Here is a 16862-nt window from a genome sequence, read left to right as displayed (position 1 = left end):
TCACGAGTATCAGCTACTCGAACAATTTGCAAGGATACTAGCAGAATGGTAGTGTTTACTTTCGGTTTCAAGACATCCACTTTAAGACAAGAGCCGATTGTTGATACTGATAGGTATGCCGCATATTTGATGAGATTAATTAGGGCGGGTTGAGTAGTCTCGATAGGTTCAAAGACGACACAGAACATGAGACACTTACTAAGTACAATGATGATGCGGACCTATAGCTCTCATAGACAAAGAGTAGAGAAAAGTCTAAAAGATTTCAAAGCGCCAACTCTAACAAGAATGATTGTTGAGAAGAGCTTAGAAGAATTTCATTAGTCGTGCTACGAATGTTTGTGTCGCTCCTTCCCGAGCTGGGCTTTCTCTTTTCAAACAAGCAGGCACGAAAACAAAGCTCGCTTACGGCTGGCTGCCTGCCGCACTCCTGCCATAAGTATCTGATAACCTCCTCTTATTTCTGTCTCTTCCTCTTTTTATCTCCAATAAGCGACTTTCAGATACTGGAGCGAAGCTGGGAGCTTAATAGTTCGTCGTAATACTCATCTGAGGCATGCAGTACGTATCTCACTCGTCTTCGCAGCCTTTGCTTCGAGCTGACCTTCTGGCAGCACACGCCTGTTCAATCCATTGACCTCACACCAAAGTATCCAAGACGACGCGGTATACCGTCAATTCCAGTCCCCATCTGCGACAGAATCGTCCTCCTATATTGGACCGAAGCTGACCGTGTCCGTCGCGCGTAGGAATCGTCAAGATGTCGAGACCAATGCACAAATGGGAGGCTGCACGCTGCAAGATGAGGACTGATCCCTCCGCCTGGTTCAGAGACTCACCCATCGAAAATCGGGATCTTGATCTTCTCAATGCATACCCGGTCTCGTTCGTTGATTACGATAAGACCTCCTTCCTTCGCAAAGTTGTAGGTTGATATGACCAAGTGGCTCACCCACCTTCTCTAACCTTTCCACTAGTATCATATGAAAGCCGGAGAGAAATGGAAGCAAACTGAATGGCAGGTTGAAGAGGATGTCGAGTGCAAACAGATGATTGCCTCGGCTGGTGGCAAGCTGGTCGGATTCGACTTCCCACCTTCCGACAAAACTCATTGGGCATTCATGACTATCAATGTCAGTATCACCGCTCCACCAGGCCAAGGCTTCGAATGGGGCTTTTTATCCACGACCCCAACCAACATCCGCATCTTCAAAGGACCCGCCTCTACCTGCGAGTAGGTTTTGCCAGAACTTCTTGTATGTCCTCACTAATAGTGACTGACAGCCTGCATCCTTGGGATGCAATGATCTTGAGAGACTGCACCACCAACACCAGTGTTCTGAATACTATTGGTAAGGTTGCCCGGCGTAAGTGGGACATTCTGTTGATGAAGTGTTGTGAGGACTTTGATCGTAAGTTATTCTCTACCAGACTGGATATATCTAACTCTTGACATAGACCCCTGGGTTGTTACCACGGTTTTGGACGCCGGCGCGTTCGATCCGAAGACCTCCCACCGCTGCCTCGATACGTCTGTCTGCGGTTGTATTTTTAAGCATTGATGGAAGATGTAGTTGCAGATGAATATCGCGTGCTAAGTCGAAAAGATATGAATTGCTTTGAACTGCTGCATTTTTTGAACCATGTAATACCGCATGCGGCGTCAGCAGTGATGGAACAGTGGCGCTAGATGGGTTTGCTTTTATGGCTTTTATAGCTTCACACCTCAAAGAATATGATGAGAGAGAGCTTGATGGAGGCTGAAAGTATTACTCCAACAAAACTTATTGGAGACAAGATATGTGCTCGTGCCTAGCTGACTATTGAGACTCGTTCCAGGAATGAGATATGCGTGGTTTGCGCCACAGTCCTGGAAGGTATTTTGAAACCTCATTTGCTCGCTTCGTACTGAAGTTAATCAGAGCTGTGGCAACGTGTATGATATTGTGAAATGTCGCATTTCTGTTCATTTACGTAGGCCCCTTTAGCCATTGCAGTTGCAATACTTCAGTTTCCTCCAATTCCTCACGACAGCACTCTAAACGATGCCCACATCCACCGTAAATACCAGCCTCTCTCAAGTGTTTGACTCTAGCACCGAACGAACCGTCACATTTCTGTGTGTGTGATAGGCAAGGTGGTTGTCGCTTTCTCACGACACAAACAGGAGATGACAATGTTGAGGTTCAGAGCTGATTTCATTTCAACAATGAAATCTAGTTCTAACATAAAAAGCTACACTGTTCTTGGGGTATTCCTAGAGTATCACATGGTTATTAAGAATTTCCAAGGTCTATCAATTATACAAATGTACGAGCAGCTTTCATTTCCTAACTTCATATCCTTCGTAACAGTTCATAAGCTCTCATAATCTTGTCGAATCATGCATCATGAATACAGATATCTTGGATCTTCGGTGCCTTGTTGCTGGTCTCTGAAACATCAGGAGATGATCTCTTACGCTTCTTATCATCATCATCATCATCAGCCTTCTCCTTCTTCTCCCCCTCCTCGCTATCATCAGTAGCTTGCTCACCCATTCTCTGGCGCTCAACATCCTTCAAGAACGAGACCACAATTCTTGCAATAGCCTCTTTGGCATTCTTCTTTCCAAACACATTCGTAACCTTTCCAACCGGTCCATCAACACGTAGGTCGTTACCAAAGTCAGCATAGCCGTCGCAAACAGGGGCATTGGGGATCACCGAGGTGATCTTGTAGGTAGGAGTGTTAAAGCCCAGGCGGCGACAGAGAAGTGGGACTTGGGTGATGTAGGCAAGTTCACCAGCTGGGACTGTGTTGGTTTTTGCTCCTTGAGGTGGTGATGGAGGCTTAGGGAACTTGACGGACCCGTCATTGGGCATGTGTTTGTTCTTAATGAGGAAATCGATGGCGCGCTTGGCAGCGAATTGCTTCGCAACCTTCTTGATGCTGAAGGAGGCCACGATCGGACCAAAACCGTAGTTACCACTGCATCCGAAGACTTCATCGCTTTCGGAGATCTTGACGGTGCAGGAGAAGCGAGGACTGATCCTTCCAGGCAGGGTGATCTCCGTGTACTGGATACCACCATCAGCAGCCTCAACTGGGTTGGCTTGACGGTACTCTGGGTTGAAATTAGTTAAGTGTCTTTGTGATAAATATTGACATTGAGGTTCAGACTTACCGATAAGCTTTCCAATCCAATTCCCAACTCCAATATCACGAATAGCATCATTCTCAACGGTTAAAACGAGAGGGTCCTGCATGCCGTGGTTGTTGACTCGAGCGGGAGGATTGGCTTTGGCAATTTGATGCCCAATTTGATTGTCAATGGCCTCCTGTTCAGCCACAAACTCATCCATGTCTCTGAACTCCAGAGAGATGGCTGTTGCTGGGCTAGCTACAGCTGGTTCCGCCATTGTAGAGATTGATTGATTTGGGAGTTTCAAAATTTCGAAGTTGAACAGGCGTGACAAGGCTCGAGGCTGAGCAAATTACTTGAATGAGAGTGGGAACACGCGTAGTTCGCAATCAAAGGAACGACTGCAGCTGAACAGCTATGCAACGACCAAACACTGCTGATGGTGTTGCGTGTACCTCCTATCTTGAGATGTTGTGTTGTCAAGAAGGCTCAAGAGGAAAGGAAGATTCGGGAGGAGGTCGGGTTGTTGCAGGAGAGCAGCAGGGGTCTTCACCTACAATAAGCGAGAAGCTAGCCTTGTCGGAATGTGCCGTTCTAGGTTCATGGTCAACAAAAGCATACCTATGCTTCACCACGCACGTAAAGAACACGAGATATTTGTTACATTGTGCAAACTTATGAAGCAGAACTCGGTAAATTTGAACTACTTGCCAATTCCTGAACGAGTTCTCATCGTTCTTGTTTTAGCTTGGGGGTTAGTCGGTGGACAAACAACAAAGTCAACAAAGTGGCAAGCTTGCGGGTTTACACCGCAACTGTATGCAGGGGACCAGATAAAATGGAAACTCGCATTCTGCTGTCATATTCATTGTGGCAAAAGCGCACTGGTCCTCCCACCCGGATCCTCTGAGTTTCTCCTTGGCCTTTTCTCTCAAACACATGTACAGCTGCGTTTGTCTCATTTGCGGGTTAATTTCTGCGTATCACTACATCCTTTGAGCATGAGCCACAGAGAGATGGCTGGAATATGATAATTCATATGGATCCTCTTTTAATATCCTTGCTCACGATTGTCCCATGTGCTAGTGGTTCTCCTTGTCCAACGAAGCCAAGCGGTATCCTACTTGCCAGAGATGATATGCTTCAATGTTACCGAATCACTCAGTTCGGATAAAGCAGCCTCCATTCTAATTGAGTAATGTTGAAGATCTCTGGATGATCCATGTACGGTCCAACACGCATTTTTCACATGGATATACGTTGTCCGTTTTGGTCACCGGAAGAGAGTTGTAGCCAAAGCTTCGGAATTCGCTGTTGACCTGCTCAGTAGAAATAACAGTGGCAAGTGTCTTTCACCTGTATCGACGAGTCTTGCACATTTTATATCTTCGCACGATATATCCAAAAGAGTTGGGCAATGGTTTCCTTAGCATACATGCAGCAGACGGTTCTGTGAATACCCCAATCTCGCGTAAATTTCGTCTAATTGATTGCTGATATCAATGAGAGACTTTTGAGCCAAGCTGGCAGAACGAGTATTGGATGAATTCGCAAGGAAGTGTGTACTATTTCTAAAATGTATTGATGTAACCTAAAGGCAAACCGAAAATTGGGCTTTCATTGCAACTGACAACAAAGGCAACATGGGGAAAATGTTTTTGAACGCAACACCACTTGAAGATAGCCAACCACAACGAGGAAGAGTTGGATGCCTCTGCTATGCTACACCCACCTGGATGAATCAAGCCCTGGAAGTTCCAAAAGCTAGAAGAAGAAACCATGACGAACAGGAAGCAACTTTGCTCACATAAAACTAAAAGGGCCAAAACTTATGTCTCATAGCATCATCGACTCAGTAGCAACTGATGTCAGACGGAACGATCTCAAGCCATGTTTGTCTCGAAAATGGGTATCATACAAACTCCTAGCAATGCTTGTTGGCCAATTCATCATGTTCATTCAATCCTCAAATCAATCCTCAAAGAACCCGCCATCACTACCATGATCTTGGCCAGCTTCCGCCTCGTTAAGTTGCGAGTCACCATTCTCTTTCGTCCTTGGCTTGATCTTTCCTCTCGTATCTTGAACGCCCAACAACTTCCTCCTCTGCCTCCGATTTAGTCCAGTTGTGTCGACAGGAGCAGGCTCTGGTTTCGATCTTGGCTTCGCAGGTTTCCGTTCCACCATCTTTGGCGCCTTGGATACTTTGACTGGAGCAGTTGAAGTTCTATTCCGTAATCGATTCAAGGTTCCGTCCTCCATAGCTTGTTCCACTTCCGCCCACATTGGAGGTTTCGGCTTCTCCTTTTTGATATCATCTCCCTCCTCGTCACCGGTTTTCGAAAGTGGATAGAGCGAAATGTAAGCCTCGCTGAGAGGATAATATTGTGTGTAGTTGAGATCTACTTCCACGATGTGCATTTGAGCTTTCAGTGTTTCGACTTCCTCCGTAGACGTGGACTCCAGTAGTCGTTTCCGTAATTTCTTCAATTGTCTTGTGGCCTTTTGACGTTCTATAACAATTTAGAGAATATTTCGGCACAAGAGAGATGAGTTACATACCAAAAAATCGGACCATATGGTATTTCTTGATCATCTTCTGTCTAATCTTTTCTGCCTCTGCACTTGCTAATTCCTGCTGATATGCTGCGAGAGCTCGCTCATCCTCGAGCTTCTTATCTGCAGGCGCATTTTCCAACCGTTCCAGCCTTCTTGTGACATCTCGTATCCTCTTCTTGATTGCATTGACGCTCGACGCATGTGCTTGCTTTCTGTAGACTGGGGGCTCGAACTTGCGAGGTTTCTTTGCAGGCTTTGGCTGACTTCCTGGGACCTGGAATTGTCGCGAAGGGTGAACAGCCTCTTCAAGCTCCGTCTCTTGATGTTTCCTCTTGGGCGCCATACTGTTGCTGTGAGGGATACCACTGGAATTCGGAGCCAGACGTTTGGTACTTGACTTTTTCTCAAGCTCAGCGAGGCTGGAACTTTCATTAGCGTCGGCAGAGCAAAGATTGGCGCCAAGGGATGTAAAACACGTGATTGGACTCGACTTCAAGCAATCGAGTATCTCGTTCTCCAGTCGTTCTCTCTCATATGATTTACAATTACAAGGAGGCGACTGCCGGATCAATCAAATTGAAAGTTTCCACCTTATTTCTTAATACACAAGGAATGCATATTTCAAAGCTGGACCATAACGAGATGCCAATTCCGTATTCAGCCACCCTCTGCAGCTGAAGAGGAGGATCCGAAGGGAACTTGCATTGTTTTAAGTTACAGGAGCCGTTGCACAGGTAGTCAGTCGTACATAAGGGTTCTGGAAAATGGATCGAAATGAAGGCATCATAAGATGGTCGCCAAACCCATCTCGAAATGAGTTTACGATCTTCAACTTGAACAACAAAGTATGTCACCTCTTTGAAGCTACAGGCTATGCTCAACCTCTGCCGGGCCGTTTCGAGTACAAGAGGATTTCCAAACATACCGAGCTTCCAGCCGTCAATACTTATGACTGGTCTCCAACGATTCGAGGACTTGTTGCCGTCGGTACCGCTCATGGAGAAGTCAGTCTTTTGAGACTTGATGACAATTCAAATGCCTGTCTCACATTGCCTCTGAAGCTGCAGAGACCTTGTCAATCCGTTTCATTCAACACCACTGGACTTCTAGCAGTTGGACTGGACAGAGTCAGAAACGATTCTTGCCTGCAGGTATGGGATGTTAACGAACGGCTGGCGGGCTGGGATTCGTCACAGAAAGGATGGTCGGTACCGCCTATGAACAACATAGAGCCCAAGAAGAAACTCGAAGGCAGTACTTCTATCACAAGCATACGATTCTTTGAAGACCAACCGAAAACACTCATTGCAGGAGTCAAGAATCAAAGTGTCCGAATTCATGATCTTCGAGGTCAGTACATGTTCGGCCTCGTCTATTTTATGTTACTGACAATCAAGATCCAAATTCGGCTGTGATAAACTTCCAGACGAGATGTAATAACAATGTTGCCATTGACTATACAGATCCCAACTACTTTGCTTCCTCCAGCTTGGATCAACCAGGACTCGTCATTTGGGATCGTCGAGTTGCAGGTCGTTCTACTGCTTCTCCAATGTATCTGGAATCTATCGATCAAGAAGAGGTACCCTGGGGCGCTGTTTTGAAATTGGATCGTGCCATCGAGGTTGACAAAACCACATATGTTAAGCAGCTTCGCTTTTCCAGGGAGCAGAGGGGAGCTCTTGGCGTGCTCTCGACTGCGGGGCAACTTCAAATTCTCCAAACTAGAAAGGAGTTCATCGAGCCTGGATCGTCAAATGATGTACCTGACAGTCCAGAGCTACTTGAAATCAAGAAGTCTATTGATCTTGAGTACCCATTCTTCGAACACAATCATCGAAGGAAATACGAGCATCGAATTGTATCTTTTGACTGGTTGAATCTTGGAACATCAGAGCTTCAAGGGCGAGTCATCGCTCTAAGAGCGAATGGTGAATTCGAGATCTTGCAGATGCCAGCTGAGACAGCAAGCCAGCTATCTCAGCTGATGCCATGGAAGCCACCGCATCATGGTAAGTTCATCAATCCACACCACCAGAAATATTGCTCAGCATTTGCGCAGATGGTGACCCGTACCTGGATCTCATGCGATTTTCGGATCCAGTGGAGCAGGAAAAGGTTCTTGGCCCGCTCTATTCTACTGCAGCCAAAGCCGATGTTGCTGTATTTGGCCCAGAAAAGTTCACAAAGAAAGCAATTATTGAGTCTCTGTACGAGGAGGTCAAGAAGTCCTTGAAATCTCCCGAGGACCCTGTGGTCGATCTTCTTGCGCCTCAGGAGCCAGCACCGGGCAGGACAGCGAGCACAGTCAGTGCTCCAGAGTCACTCGGTGATGATTTCACACAAATCAACCTCGAGCCAAAAGAGAGCAAAAGACAAGCTGGGACAGAAACAAGTGCTGAAACATCGGATCCGAAGAAAACTTACTCAAGTAGAGAGCTTTACGAGAAATCTCACTATACTGCAGTCAGCCGAAACCCATCTACGAAAACCACACGGGACCAATTGGACCATGTCATGTTACGCAGAGCAATCAATGGCTACCTATTCAATCCAAACATCAACAAGAGTGTTGTGGCAGATGATACATGGCTTCAGGATGTATGGGAATGGATCGCTGGCGCTGAAGAAGCTGCACGTGAAGATGGAATGGTATCAATGCCTCTTGACCTAAGCTACATGGGCGTATACACCATATGGATGAATCTACTAGGTAATTCAAAAGTATTTAGGTATTTCGTCGCTAATGTCTAGCAGGAGAGAATTCTCACTCTCGTCTAATAGATAGCTCTCTGGTTCCTGACACAACACAATGGGAGCGCCTCATTGCGGCCATCAATAGAAGAGCTGGCCGTCCCAGTTTTGACGGCGTGCAGACTTCTAAGCCACATCACCGACAGCTGTGTTTAGCAATATGTGGTCTTCTCAAGTCGCCTGAGCAACTCGAGGAAGACCTGACGGAACTAGAGAAAGCTGGCAAATATACTACTGCAGCTGCGTGGGCACTTTTCGAAGGAGTTCCGAAACGTGCAGTCGAGATCCTGAAGAATGGCGGAACTGATCTACTCTTCGTCGCAATGGCTCTCGACATCAAGTTGAAGAGCAATGCTGCTCTGGACCTGGATGACACTCAATGGAGCAGAGCACTCGAAAACCACCCACAGATGGGCGAGGATCCATACCTCCGTGCTATCTATGGTTATATCACGACCGGAAATTGGAGAGCTATCGCAGATGCAACATCTCTACCTCTTCGTGACCGAGCCTGGGTAGCTTTGCGGAACTTTCCGGATGAGAAGCTGACCGAATGGCTGGTCAAGGAGATGGAAGAAGCCATTCATACCGGCGACATCGAAGGCATCGTGTTGGCCGGTATCACTGATAACATGGTTGATATTTTTGCCAAATACGTCGAAAAGTTCATGGACTATCAGACTCCTATCCTAGTCATGTCATTTTGCTACCCCAGATACATTAACGACATTCGCTGCGATGCTTGGCGCAAAGCTTACAAAGACTTTCTCCAGCGTCACAAAAAGTACATCCTTCGGGTCAAATTTGAACAGCAGTCAACAATCAAGAGTCGACTGCGAGACGACACCCCAGTCATCAAGCCACCACCTCGTCAAATAACCATTCGTTGTCTAAACTGTGATGCGAACACAGCCAATGACCTCGAGAATTCTGGCGCCACGGCCGGTCCGCTACCACTCTCATCATCTACCACCATGGATAAACGAAATCCGCTCATATCATCTGGTATCAATGCAGGACTGAATTGTCCAAAATGTGGCTGCCACCTTCCCCGATGTGCCGTGTGCATGGAAATTGTGGGAATGCCTCGCTCCGACCGTCCCGAGATGTCAACTGACAACAGGATTCGACGGATGGCCAACTTCCCGACTTTCTGCTTGAAATGTAAACATGTTCAGCATATGGACCATTCGATTGCTTGGTTCCAGAGGCACAACGAATGCCCTGTGCCGGAATGCCAGTGTCCTTGTAACGAGTCCAAAGCCAGGGAAAAGGTGTAGTGCCATGAGCGTCACTTTAGAGCTGCAGTTAATGGCTCCTATCTTCTTTGAGGCAATACTCGAGCTGAATTATGGGTATGGTACAGCTCACTGGCAACACGTTGAATAAGTTTAGGATGCATCGTGGCGTTGGCTTGGGACAGAATATTTCCCGTCTTACTTCTGTGATTCCGTAGGACAACAGGGACGACATATGGGCGCGGGAATAAGAGCAAATAGGAAGTGCAATCTAACTTTTGACCGCAACTGTGCAAGCCATCACAAAAGTACCGCTCCAATATCTCCTCACGTGTCTCCAATCATAATCCACATTCAGCTCCGTCTTGGCTACCTCCGACATTGTTTTCCCTCAAATTCCGAACCCGAACTTATATCGGCCCGGGGATTACCCAACATATCAATCAGCTCGACTTCGGTGCATCACTGCAGGTACCGTACAAGTCCATTGTGTTATCATATCCATCACATCGCTCTCTGTCGGCAAAAGGACCCTTAGTCTACCACTGCCTATTTCGTGAGAACTGGGGACGGGAAGTAGACTTCCTAGCCGTGTCATGCTTGCGCGGTACCATTGCACCCTAGCTGAATTTTGGAAGTGGGATGCATGCGTGGCGGCACGCTAGAAGTTGACTTTACAGGGGAGCTTTTCACTCTATTTCAAAGCACTGACTTCATTTCACAGCAAACATCTCAAGATTGAAGTTTCATTCGTCATCTTCTCTATTTTCGAAGTTTTGTTATTGAAAGTTCCAAGTATAGAGAATGTCGTCACAAACGTAACATCGCCTAACATTCCTGGTACGATCTATGCGACAACAACATGGCACATTCAAATGATGAGATTTCTCAACCGACAGAACGGACTTCACTTTTGAGGGGAAATGGCCACAACAACAAAAGCAAGTCAAGCTCCGTCACATCAAAGGATTCAATAGATGCAGATAAAAGCCGCAGCAGTAATGTCAACGGTAATATTTCTAAGAATGGAGATGATGATGCAGTTGATGAGGAGATGGGCGAGGCAGAGGAAGACGATAATCCCTTGTTTGTTGGGAACCCGGACATCAATATGAAGTTACTGTTTCCTGCTGTGGCTTTGGGTGTAAGTAGCTGCCATCTTTGAGAGGGATCTCTTTACAATCTAATGGAAAAGCATTTGTTCTAACAATTGTCATTTAGATATTGCTAAGTGCAGCCGACCAAACAATCATTGTCAGCTCATACGGCAAGATTGGAAGTGATCTCCAGGCTTTAAACAACACAAGTTGGATTGCAACTGCGTGAGTCAATTCCATTTTTGCTGCTTGGTGTGAATGCTAATATAAACAAGATACTTTCTTACACTCACAAGCTTCCAACCACTTTATGGCAAGCTGAGTGATATATTCGGCCGAAAACCATGTCTACTCTTCGCCTACTCTATCTTCGGGCTAGGATGTCTCTTCTGTGGGCTTGCAAGAAACCTCAATGAGCTCGTTGCAGCTAGGGCTTTTGCAGGTACGTATACTGTATTTTGGCGTTCAACTTCATCGCCAGTAAGCTCTAGACCTCCAGGACTAACTTGGCACTCCAACAGGAATTGGAGGTGGTGGCATGACAACAGTCGTCAGCATCCTCTTCAGCGATATTATCCCCCTCCGGGAAAGAGGCACATGGCAAGGCTACATGAACATAGTCTACGCATTCGGAGCATCGCTGGGTGCACCATTGGGAGGTATTCTTTCTGATAGTATAGGATGGCGCTGGTAAGATCTTGTTATATCATCTCGTCCATCTTGTTCGCATCCATCTGTTGCCTCTTACCCGTCATACCCATTACAGTATTTCAAGAATCCAAACACCGAGGAACTAATACATCCAGGGCATTCATCATTCAGTTCCCACTCACCCTGCTCGCCTCTCTCATCGTCTCCCTTGTCCTCCACCTACCACCAGTCGACTCAACACACTGGTTGTCAAAACTCCGACGCATAGATTTCCTCGGGGCTTTCACCCTAATCCTCGCTATATCTTCCCTTCTGATCGGATTGGTAAGTTCGCTCTTCACATTATGAACCTCACTTCTCTCCAATAACAATCTACTAACTGACAACCTCATCTAGGACCGCGGCAGCAACACCTCCTGGACCTCTCCCCTTACTCTCACCACCCTCCTCCTCTCCATCCCCCTCTTCGGCTCATTTCTCTACACTGAGATGCGTATCGCATCCCACCCCTTCGCACCAGGCCACATAATCTTCACACCCACCCTCCTCGCCTCCTACCTGTGCAACTTCTTCACTCTGGCCGCTCACATGGGCATCATATTCTACATCCCACTGTACCTACAAGGCGTGGACGGGTATGTTATAATTTCCCTTTCCTTCGAAAAATGCCTACTTTTCACTCCCACAAAGTACACCAGACCAAGCAGAGTAAAAACTGACATCCCTCCCCCTCACCACAGAATGTCCGCCACCTCCGCCGGCCTCCGCTTCATCCCCGTAATGATCTGCTCCGTAACAGGTAGTCTCGGCGCCGGCAAAATCATGCAATCCACCGGCCACTACTACACGCTGACCCTCCTCAGCCTACTAATCAGCATCCTCGGCGGCCTGATCATCTTCCTCTGCTCGGGCCTCCTAACCAGCTCCTCAAGCTATCTAATCCTCGGGTTAGGACTATCCGCCCTCGGCGGCGGCTCCACTATAACGACTACCCTGATCAACGTGATAGCCAGCGCGGACGCGAAAGACCAGGCGATCGCTACGGCGTGCACGTATCTGTTTCGGTCGCTGGGGAGCGTGGTTGGGGTTAGTGTTGCGGCGACGGTGGTGCAGCAGAGGTTGAGGGTGGGGTTGAGGAGGGAGCTGGAGAGTGGGGAGGAGGCGGAGAGGATTGTGGAGGGGGTGAGGAGGAGTTTGGGGTTTATTGAGGGGTTGGAGCCCGGGGTTAGGAAGGTGGTGAGGCTTTGTTATCAGGCGGCTACGAATAGTGCTTTTGCGGTGAGTTTGGGGGTTATTTGTTTGGCATTGGTGTGTGCTTGTTTTATTAGGGAGAAGAGGTTGAGTAAATGAGTTGGTGTGGAAAAGAAGGTAGAGATGCAAGACTAAACATAGACGTTGTTGAAAGTCACTCTCACGAGCAGAAATACACAACGACTTGATAGGACGCAAGACTGGGCTTTGGAAATCAGTTCTCATATTGGATGCTGCGGCCCAAATCGTCTCTAAAGTCGCCTGTGAAACCCATCCATTCCAACCCCTGCAAGTTTGAAAAGTAGAAGTAGTAGAGTTTGAAACGCTAAAGCCATATCTCCAATGGCAGCAGAATGCCTATCCATCCATCCATTCACAACATATTTGTGGTATAAGACCGATTGAACGCCTCCAAATGCACATATCATCTCATATCTATTTTGCTTTCGTCGTGCTTTCTAGCCCCCGTTGCCACCTCTTAACCTCTTTGACGGAGGAAACCTTGGAGATATCCTGCAAGTCCCTTCCGATCAGCGGAGGTGGTCATCGATTTGATAAAATCGGTTCCGTTGAAACCCATGGCTGGGAAGAAGGACTGCTGAAGGTGGTCGAGGAACATTTGGCCCGTCTTCATGTAGATCATCTGCTCTAAGCCTGCGATCTCATTGAGAACTTGCTTGGCTTGGGCATCAGTCGCTGGGCGGAAAGCTGGCTCGCGAAGAACGACCCAGCAAATGGGGTGGAATCGCTCAATGAGAAATCGATCGAATCCATCGAATGCTGGAGTTGGCGGAATGGTAGAACTAGTTGCTTGAGGTCCGACATTAGCTATGTTGGGGCCTCCCCAAAGGTCTGCCATGCGTGTGATGACAGAGAAAGCCAATCTACTAGCAGCAAGATTGCCAGTTCCGCTGGTTACAGTCTCGGCCAAGCCGGTAACAGACGCTACCAAGGATTCAAAGAATACTTGATTGGAAGCACTGACGAGAACTGCTCCAAGTTCGTTATTGAGAATAATCTGAACAAAAGTCAGATACTCACGACGAAGTTCAGCGAGTTGGACTTCGTCGTCGGTTCCAGTGATCGGCTCAGCTAGACCAGCAAATACTCTTTGCAAGAGAGGAGTCAGAAGTGAGTCAAGCACATTAAAGATCTCCTTCTTGAACCCGAAGACAACTTGATCCAGTAAACGCAAGAACATAGCCATCTCATCCTTTGAAGAGCTTTCAGAAAGTAGACCGTCGATGTAGCGAGGAAGGAAAGGTAATAGTCCCACTCCCAAGACACCCATAAGTCTGGAGAAAGAAGCTCTCGCTGCTGTGCGGACATCGAAGGAGCTCTTAAGAGCTTCAAGGGCGATCAGAATGGCTTCTGCAGCACGGCTAAATTCTGCAGAGACCTCTGGTTTTGGTGCATTCTGAGCCGACGATGTGCTGCCAGGTGTCCAGTCAGAGAATCCATGAGCCAAGGTCCCGAGAGCCATGATAACGTGATGGATTTGGAGGATAGCTTGAGCGTCACCAGCCTTTGCTGGTTCCAAATTTCTCTCTATATCTGAGAATAGTGGATCCATGATAGTACGCGCATACAAGATTTGCTTCTCAACAGGAGTGGTAGTTGTTGAGGAGATGCAACCGATTGCTTCGAAAAGGTACAACTGTCCGTTGAAGGCAGCATCAGCAGAGTGATCGCTCTCATCAGAAGACATATCATCGTCCGCAGTCTCGTTTGAAGGAACTTCTGCTTTGATAGGCAGGAGATCACTAATGGACTGGATGACAGTCGCCGCAACATTTCCAACATGTGCCCGGAGGTGCTTGACAAATCTATGGAATAGGTACCACGAACGAGTCTTGACTCTGATATGTGAGTGATGAACAAGGCGAACGAATTGTTCCAGGACAGGCTCGATGAAATTGACTTGGTTTTCGAAGAACGAGCAATATCGAACAACGATCTCCATATATTGCAATTGGATTGCAGGATGTGAGAATGTTGCAATACCTGGCGTGTGTTAGTCAAATGTACAAATACCCAACTGCTTCGACCCTTACCAGACTTGACCATTGTCGACATCATGATGATCAGACGCTCAGCTGCAACACTAGATGGCTGGCTCTTTGCGTACAAACCACCATTAGGGACGGTCAATTCTCCAAAGAGGTACATCTCATGAAGTGCCAAGTCAAGATCACGCCAATCCATTTGGCCGCCTTGCTGCTCCAGATTCTGGAACGTCGTTCCGACAACATTGCTGAGGATCTCAACATATAGGGCTTCGTCGACGGCAGCCACACTCTTCTGTAAAACCTGCAGTCTCTTTCGCAACTCTTGAAATTCCGCTTCGTCTGTTTGCTCATCTTCATTACCCCAAGAAGAGGTCTCGTCGTATTTCATCTTCTGGATTATGGCATTAAGAACTGGTGGCAACATGGCGGAATATACTGGTGGGAGTGGTTGAGCTTTCCGCAAAAATGTAAGGAGGTCGGTAAGAGATGGGATGACTGTCGAGCATATCTCATCATACTCGTCTGAGAAGAAGCGTAACAAGAGCGGTAGAAAGGACTGGATGAGCTGTTCTGCTTGTGCTCGCGTAGCAGTTTCGGCCTGTGTATCTTCCAGAACTTTCACAATGTCAAACACTACATTGTTGACAAGCTTCGCAACAGCTTCTGCTAGATCAGTGTCATAGCTGGACGTGGTCCGCAAATCGTGCAAGGCTGGACTTGCAATAAGTTGAGAGACGACTTCTCCAAGGTTCAAAAAGACAATCATTCCAATCTTGTCGGCGGGCTTCATCTTCTTGGCGACGATCTCGGTAAAGGTGTCAATAGCTGCGTCTCGAACTTTGTCCTCTCCATTTGAGGGGTTGACCCTGCCAGCCAAACCGAAGAGAATGTTCAGAGTACCACGGTGGACGATCAAAGAGATGTCGATCCAGCTAACCCATTTTCCAATGACCTTGAGACACATTTCCACCACAGCATCATTTTGACCTCTCCACTGACTCAAGATTTCCTCCCAGGAAGCCGCCACCTTGTCAACATCCCGAGCTCTCATAATATCCTTCAACTCGGTATTCCGCTTCGTCTCGACAGTCGAACGAGATATAATAACGTCGGCAATCTCATCATGAATCGACCCAAGGATTCGAAGGTACAGAACCGTGCCCACAATATTGTCCCTTGATCCATTATTCTGCAGGCTCGTCAGGCTGAGGAAATCGTCCATGAAGCTCTCCCATCCTTGCTTGTACAGAGCCATAAACAAGAAAGTCAGAGTCTGCGTAAGCTTGTTCTGCAAACTGGCGGGGTCGACCTGGTCCTGGCTTCCAGAACCATATGTCCGCCGCACATATTCGAATAGAGTCTCCTTGATGTAGCTCAAGCTCTGAGCATCAAGCTGCTGCGTTTGTATAGCATTGTTGACGACATCCAGGGAGACGAGACGAACGACCTCTGAGCATTTTGGGTTTCGAGTGAAGAGGGTAACGCATGCTTGACGACCAGAGGCGTCCGTTCGAAGCTGGTTGAGGAAGTCAAAGGCTTGCGCTTTGAGGGCTTGGTCAGAGGCGGGATTCCATGCTATCTCAATGGCATTTTCGACCTGTTAATCGAAAACGTGAACTGTCAGCCCGAGCTCCAAATATCTCAAAGTCTTTTACATGCGGAGTTGTCCCCATTTTGGAAGTATGCACCCCGCCATAAAACAAAACCCGGTGCATGGGGCGGTCAAACAAACGTACCTGAGTGTCCATGACGGCCCACTCTAGAAGTGTGGCAGATCGAGAGCAAATAGTGTGTTAGCAGACGGTTGTTGAACTCGCTGCTGTGTTGTTCAAAGAAGGCTTTGGCGCATGTATCATGCTCTTTGAGGGTGGCTATCGTGTCATAATTCTTTTGCGGGAGGGGCGGTGACGTTTTTTGAAGGGTTTGTTCTTGTATTGTTGACCTTGGTAAGAGGATTTGGCCAAACTAGACGTGAACTGCTTTTCGAGTTTGGGTATTTTTAATGCAGAAATTCACAGGTAGACTCGAAGGCGACAGCAAATTGGGCTGTGATGCTGGCGGTATAATTTCAGTCAGTGCCTGAACACACCCCACCACCGGGTTGAGTGGCAGATGCCAAGCCTCCAGCCTTCCATTTTAGAGTTTCGAGCACGTGAGGAGTCGCGTGCGGCCACGAGCC

The 16862-nt window shown here is 47.4% G+C and overlaps 6 protein-coding genes across 6 annotated transcripts; 3 read left to right on the top strand and 3 right to left on the bottom strand.

Moving 5' to 3' along the window:
- Positions 1 to 627: 627 nt before the first annotated feature.
- On the top strand, positions 628 to 1593 carry ONS95_009485 (uncharacterized protein). Its single transcript, XM_058503084.1, has 4 exons — positions 628 to 925; positions 978 to 1234; positions 1285 to 1412; positions 1459 to 1593. The coding sequence occupies exons 1-4, from the start codon at positions 761 to 763 to the stop codon at positions 1560 to 1562; spliced, it is 654 nt and encodes a 217-aa protein (XP_058362018.1). The 5' UTR covers positions 628 to 760; the 3' UTR covers positions 1563 to 1593.
- A 196-nt stretch (positions 1594 to 1789) lies between these two features.
- Positions 1790 to 3639, bottom strand: ONS95_009484 (uncharacterized protein). The gene is made up of 2 exons (XM_058503083.1): positions 3167 to 3639; positions 1790 to 3106 (listed from the first exon to the last, which is right to left on the bottom strand). The coding sequence occupies exons 1-2, from the start codon at positions 3399 to 3401 to the stop codon at positions 2382 to 2384; spliced, it is 960 nt and encodes a 319-aa protein (XP_058362017.1). The 5' UTR covers positions 3402 to 3639; the 3' UTR covers positions 1790 to 2381.
- A 1034-nt stretch (positions 3640 to 4673) lies between these two features.
- On the bottom strand, positions 4674 to 6072 carry EFG1 (18S rRNA maturation protein). The gene is made up of 2 exons (XM_058503082.1): positions 5687 to 6072; positions 4674 to 5637 (listed from the first exon to the last, which is right to left on the bottom strand). Exons 1-2 carry the CDS (start codon positions 6024 to 6026, stop codon positions 5096 to 5098), a joined length of 882 nt encoding a protein of 293 aa, XP_058362016.1. The 5' UTR covers positions 6027 to 6072; the 3' UTR covers positions 4674 to 5095.
- Positions 6073 to 6447: 375 nt separating this feature from the next.
- ONS95_009482 (uncharacterized protein) lies at positions 6448 to 9717 on the top strand (the record flags this gene model as incomplete). Its single annotated transcript, XM_058503081.1, has 4 exons — positions 6448 to 7033; positions 7081 to 7695; positions 7746 to 8396; positions 8441 to 9717. The coding sequence occupies 4 exons, from the start codon at positions 6448 to 6450 to the stop codon at positions 9715 to 9717; spliced, it is 3129 nt and encodes a 1042-aa protein (XP_058362015.1).
- An 820-nt stretch (positions 9718 to 10537) lies between these two features.
- On the top strand, positions 10538 to 12773 carry ONS95_009481 (uncharacterized protein; the record flags this gene model as incomplete). Its single annotated transcript, XM_058503080.1, has 7 exons — positions 10538 to 10819; positions 10897 to 10997; positions 11048 to 11214; positions 11294 to 11462; positions 11579 to 11747; positions 11820 to 12058; positions 12164 to 12773. 7 exons carry the CDS (start codon positions 10538 to 10540, stop codon positions 12771 to 12773), a joined length of 1737 nt encoding a protein of 578 aa, XP_058362014.1.
- A 108-nt stretch (positions 12774 to 12881) lies between these two features.
- On the bottom strand, positions 12882 to 16754 carry LOS1 (pre-tRNA nuclear export protein). The gene is made up of 3 exons (XM_058503079.1): positions 16420 to 16754; positions 14729 to 16280; positions 12882 to 14678 (listed from the first exon to the last, which is right to left on the bottom strand). Exons 1-3 carry the CDS (start codon positions 16429 to 16431, stop codon positions 13153 to 13155), a joined length of 3090 nt encoding a protein of 1029 aa, XP_058362013.1. The 5' UTR covers positions 16432 to 16754; the 3' UTR covers positions 12882 to 13152.
- Positions 16755 to 16862: the final 108 nt, after the last annotated feature.

This window comes from Cadophora gregata (genome assembly GCF_030347475.1).
Source record: "Cadophora gregata isolate MNR1 chromosome Unknown scaffold_3, whole genome shotgun sequence".
Classification (NCBI taxonomy): domain Eukaryota; kingdom Fungi; phylum Ascomycota; class Leotiomycetes; order Helotiales; family Ploettnerulaceae; genus Cadophora; species Cadophora gregata.
Note: the sequence above shows the minus strand (reverse complement) of the source record. Positions and strands in the feature narration are given on the sequence as shown.

Coding starts and splice junctions, on each gene's coding strand:
- ONS95_009484 (XM_058503083.1), bottom strand. CDS start 3,401: ATGGCGGAACCAGCTGTAGCTAGCCCAGCAACAGCCATCTCTCTGGAG. Junction 3,107..3,166: donor TTGGATTGGAAAGCTTATCG/GTAAGTCTGAAC, acceptor ATTTCAACCCAG/AGTACCGTCAAGCCAACCCA.
- ONS95_009485 (XM_058503084.1), top strand. CDS start 761: ATGTCGAGACCAATGCACAAATGGGAGGCTGCACGCTGCAAGATGAGG. Junction 926..977: donor CCTCCTTCCTTCGCAAAGTT/GTAGGTTGATAT, acceptor CCTTTCCACTAG/TATCATATGAAAGCCGGAGA. Junction 1,235..1,284: donor GGACCCGCCTCTACCTGCGA/GTAGGTTTTGCC, acceptor AGTGACTGACAG/CCTGCATCCTTGGGATGCAA.
- EFG1 (XM_058503082.1), bottom strand. CDS start 6,026: ATGGCGCCCAAGAGGAAACATCAAGAGACGGAGCTTGAAGAGGCTGTT. Junction 5,638..5,686: donor CCATATGGTCCGATTTTTTG/GTATGTAACTCA, acceptor AAATTGTTATAG/AACGTCAAAAGGCCACAAGA.
- LOS1 (XM_058503079.1), bottom strand. Junction 14,679..14,728: donor GTCGACAATGGTCAAGTCTG/GTAAGGGTCGAA, acceptor AACACACGCCAG/GTATTGCAACATTCTCACAT.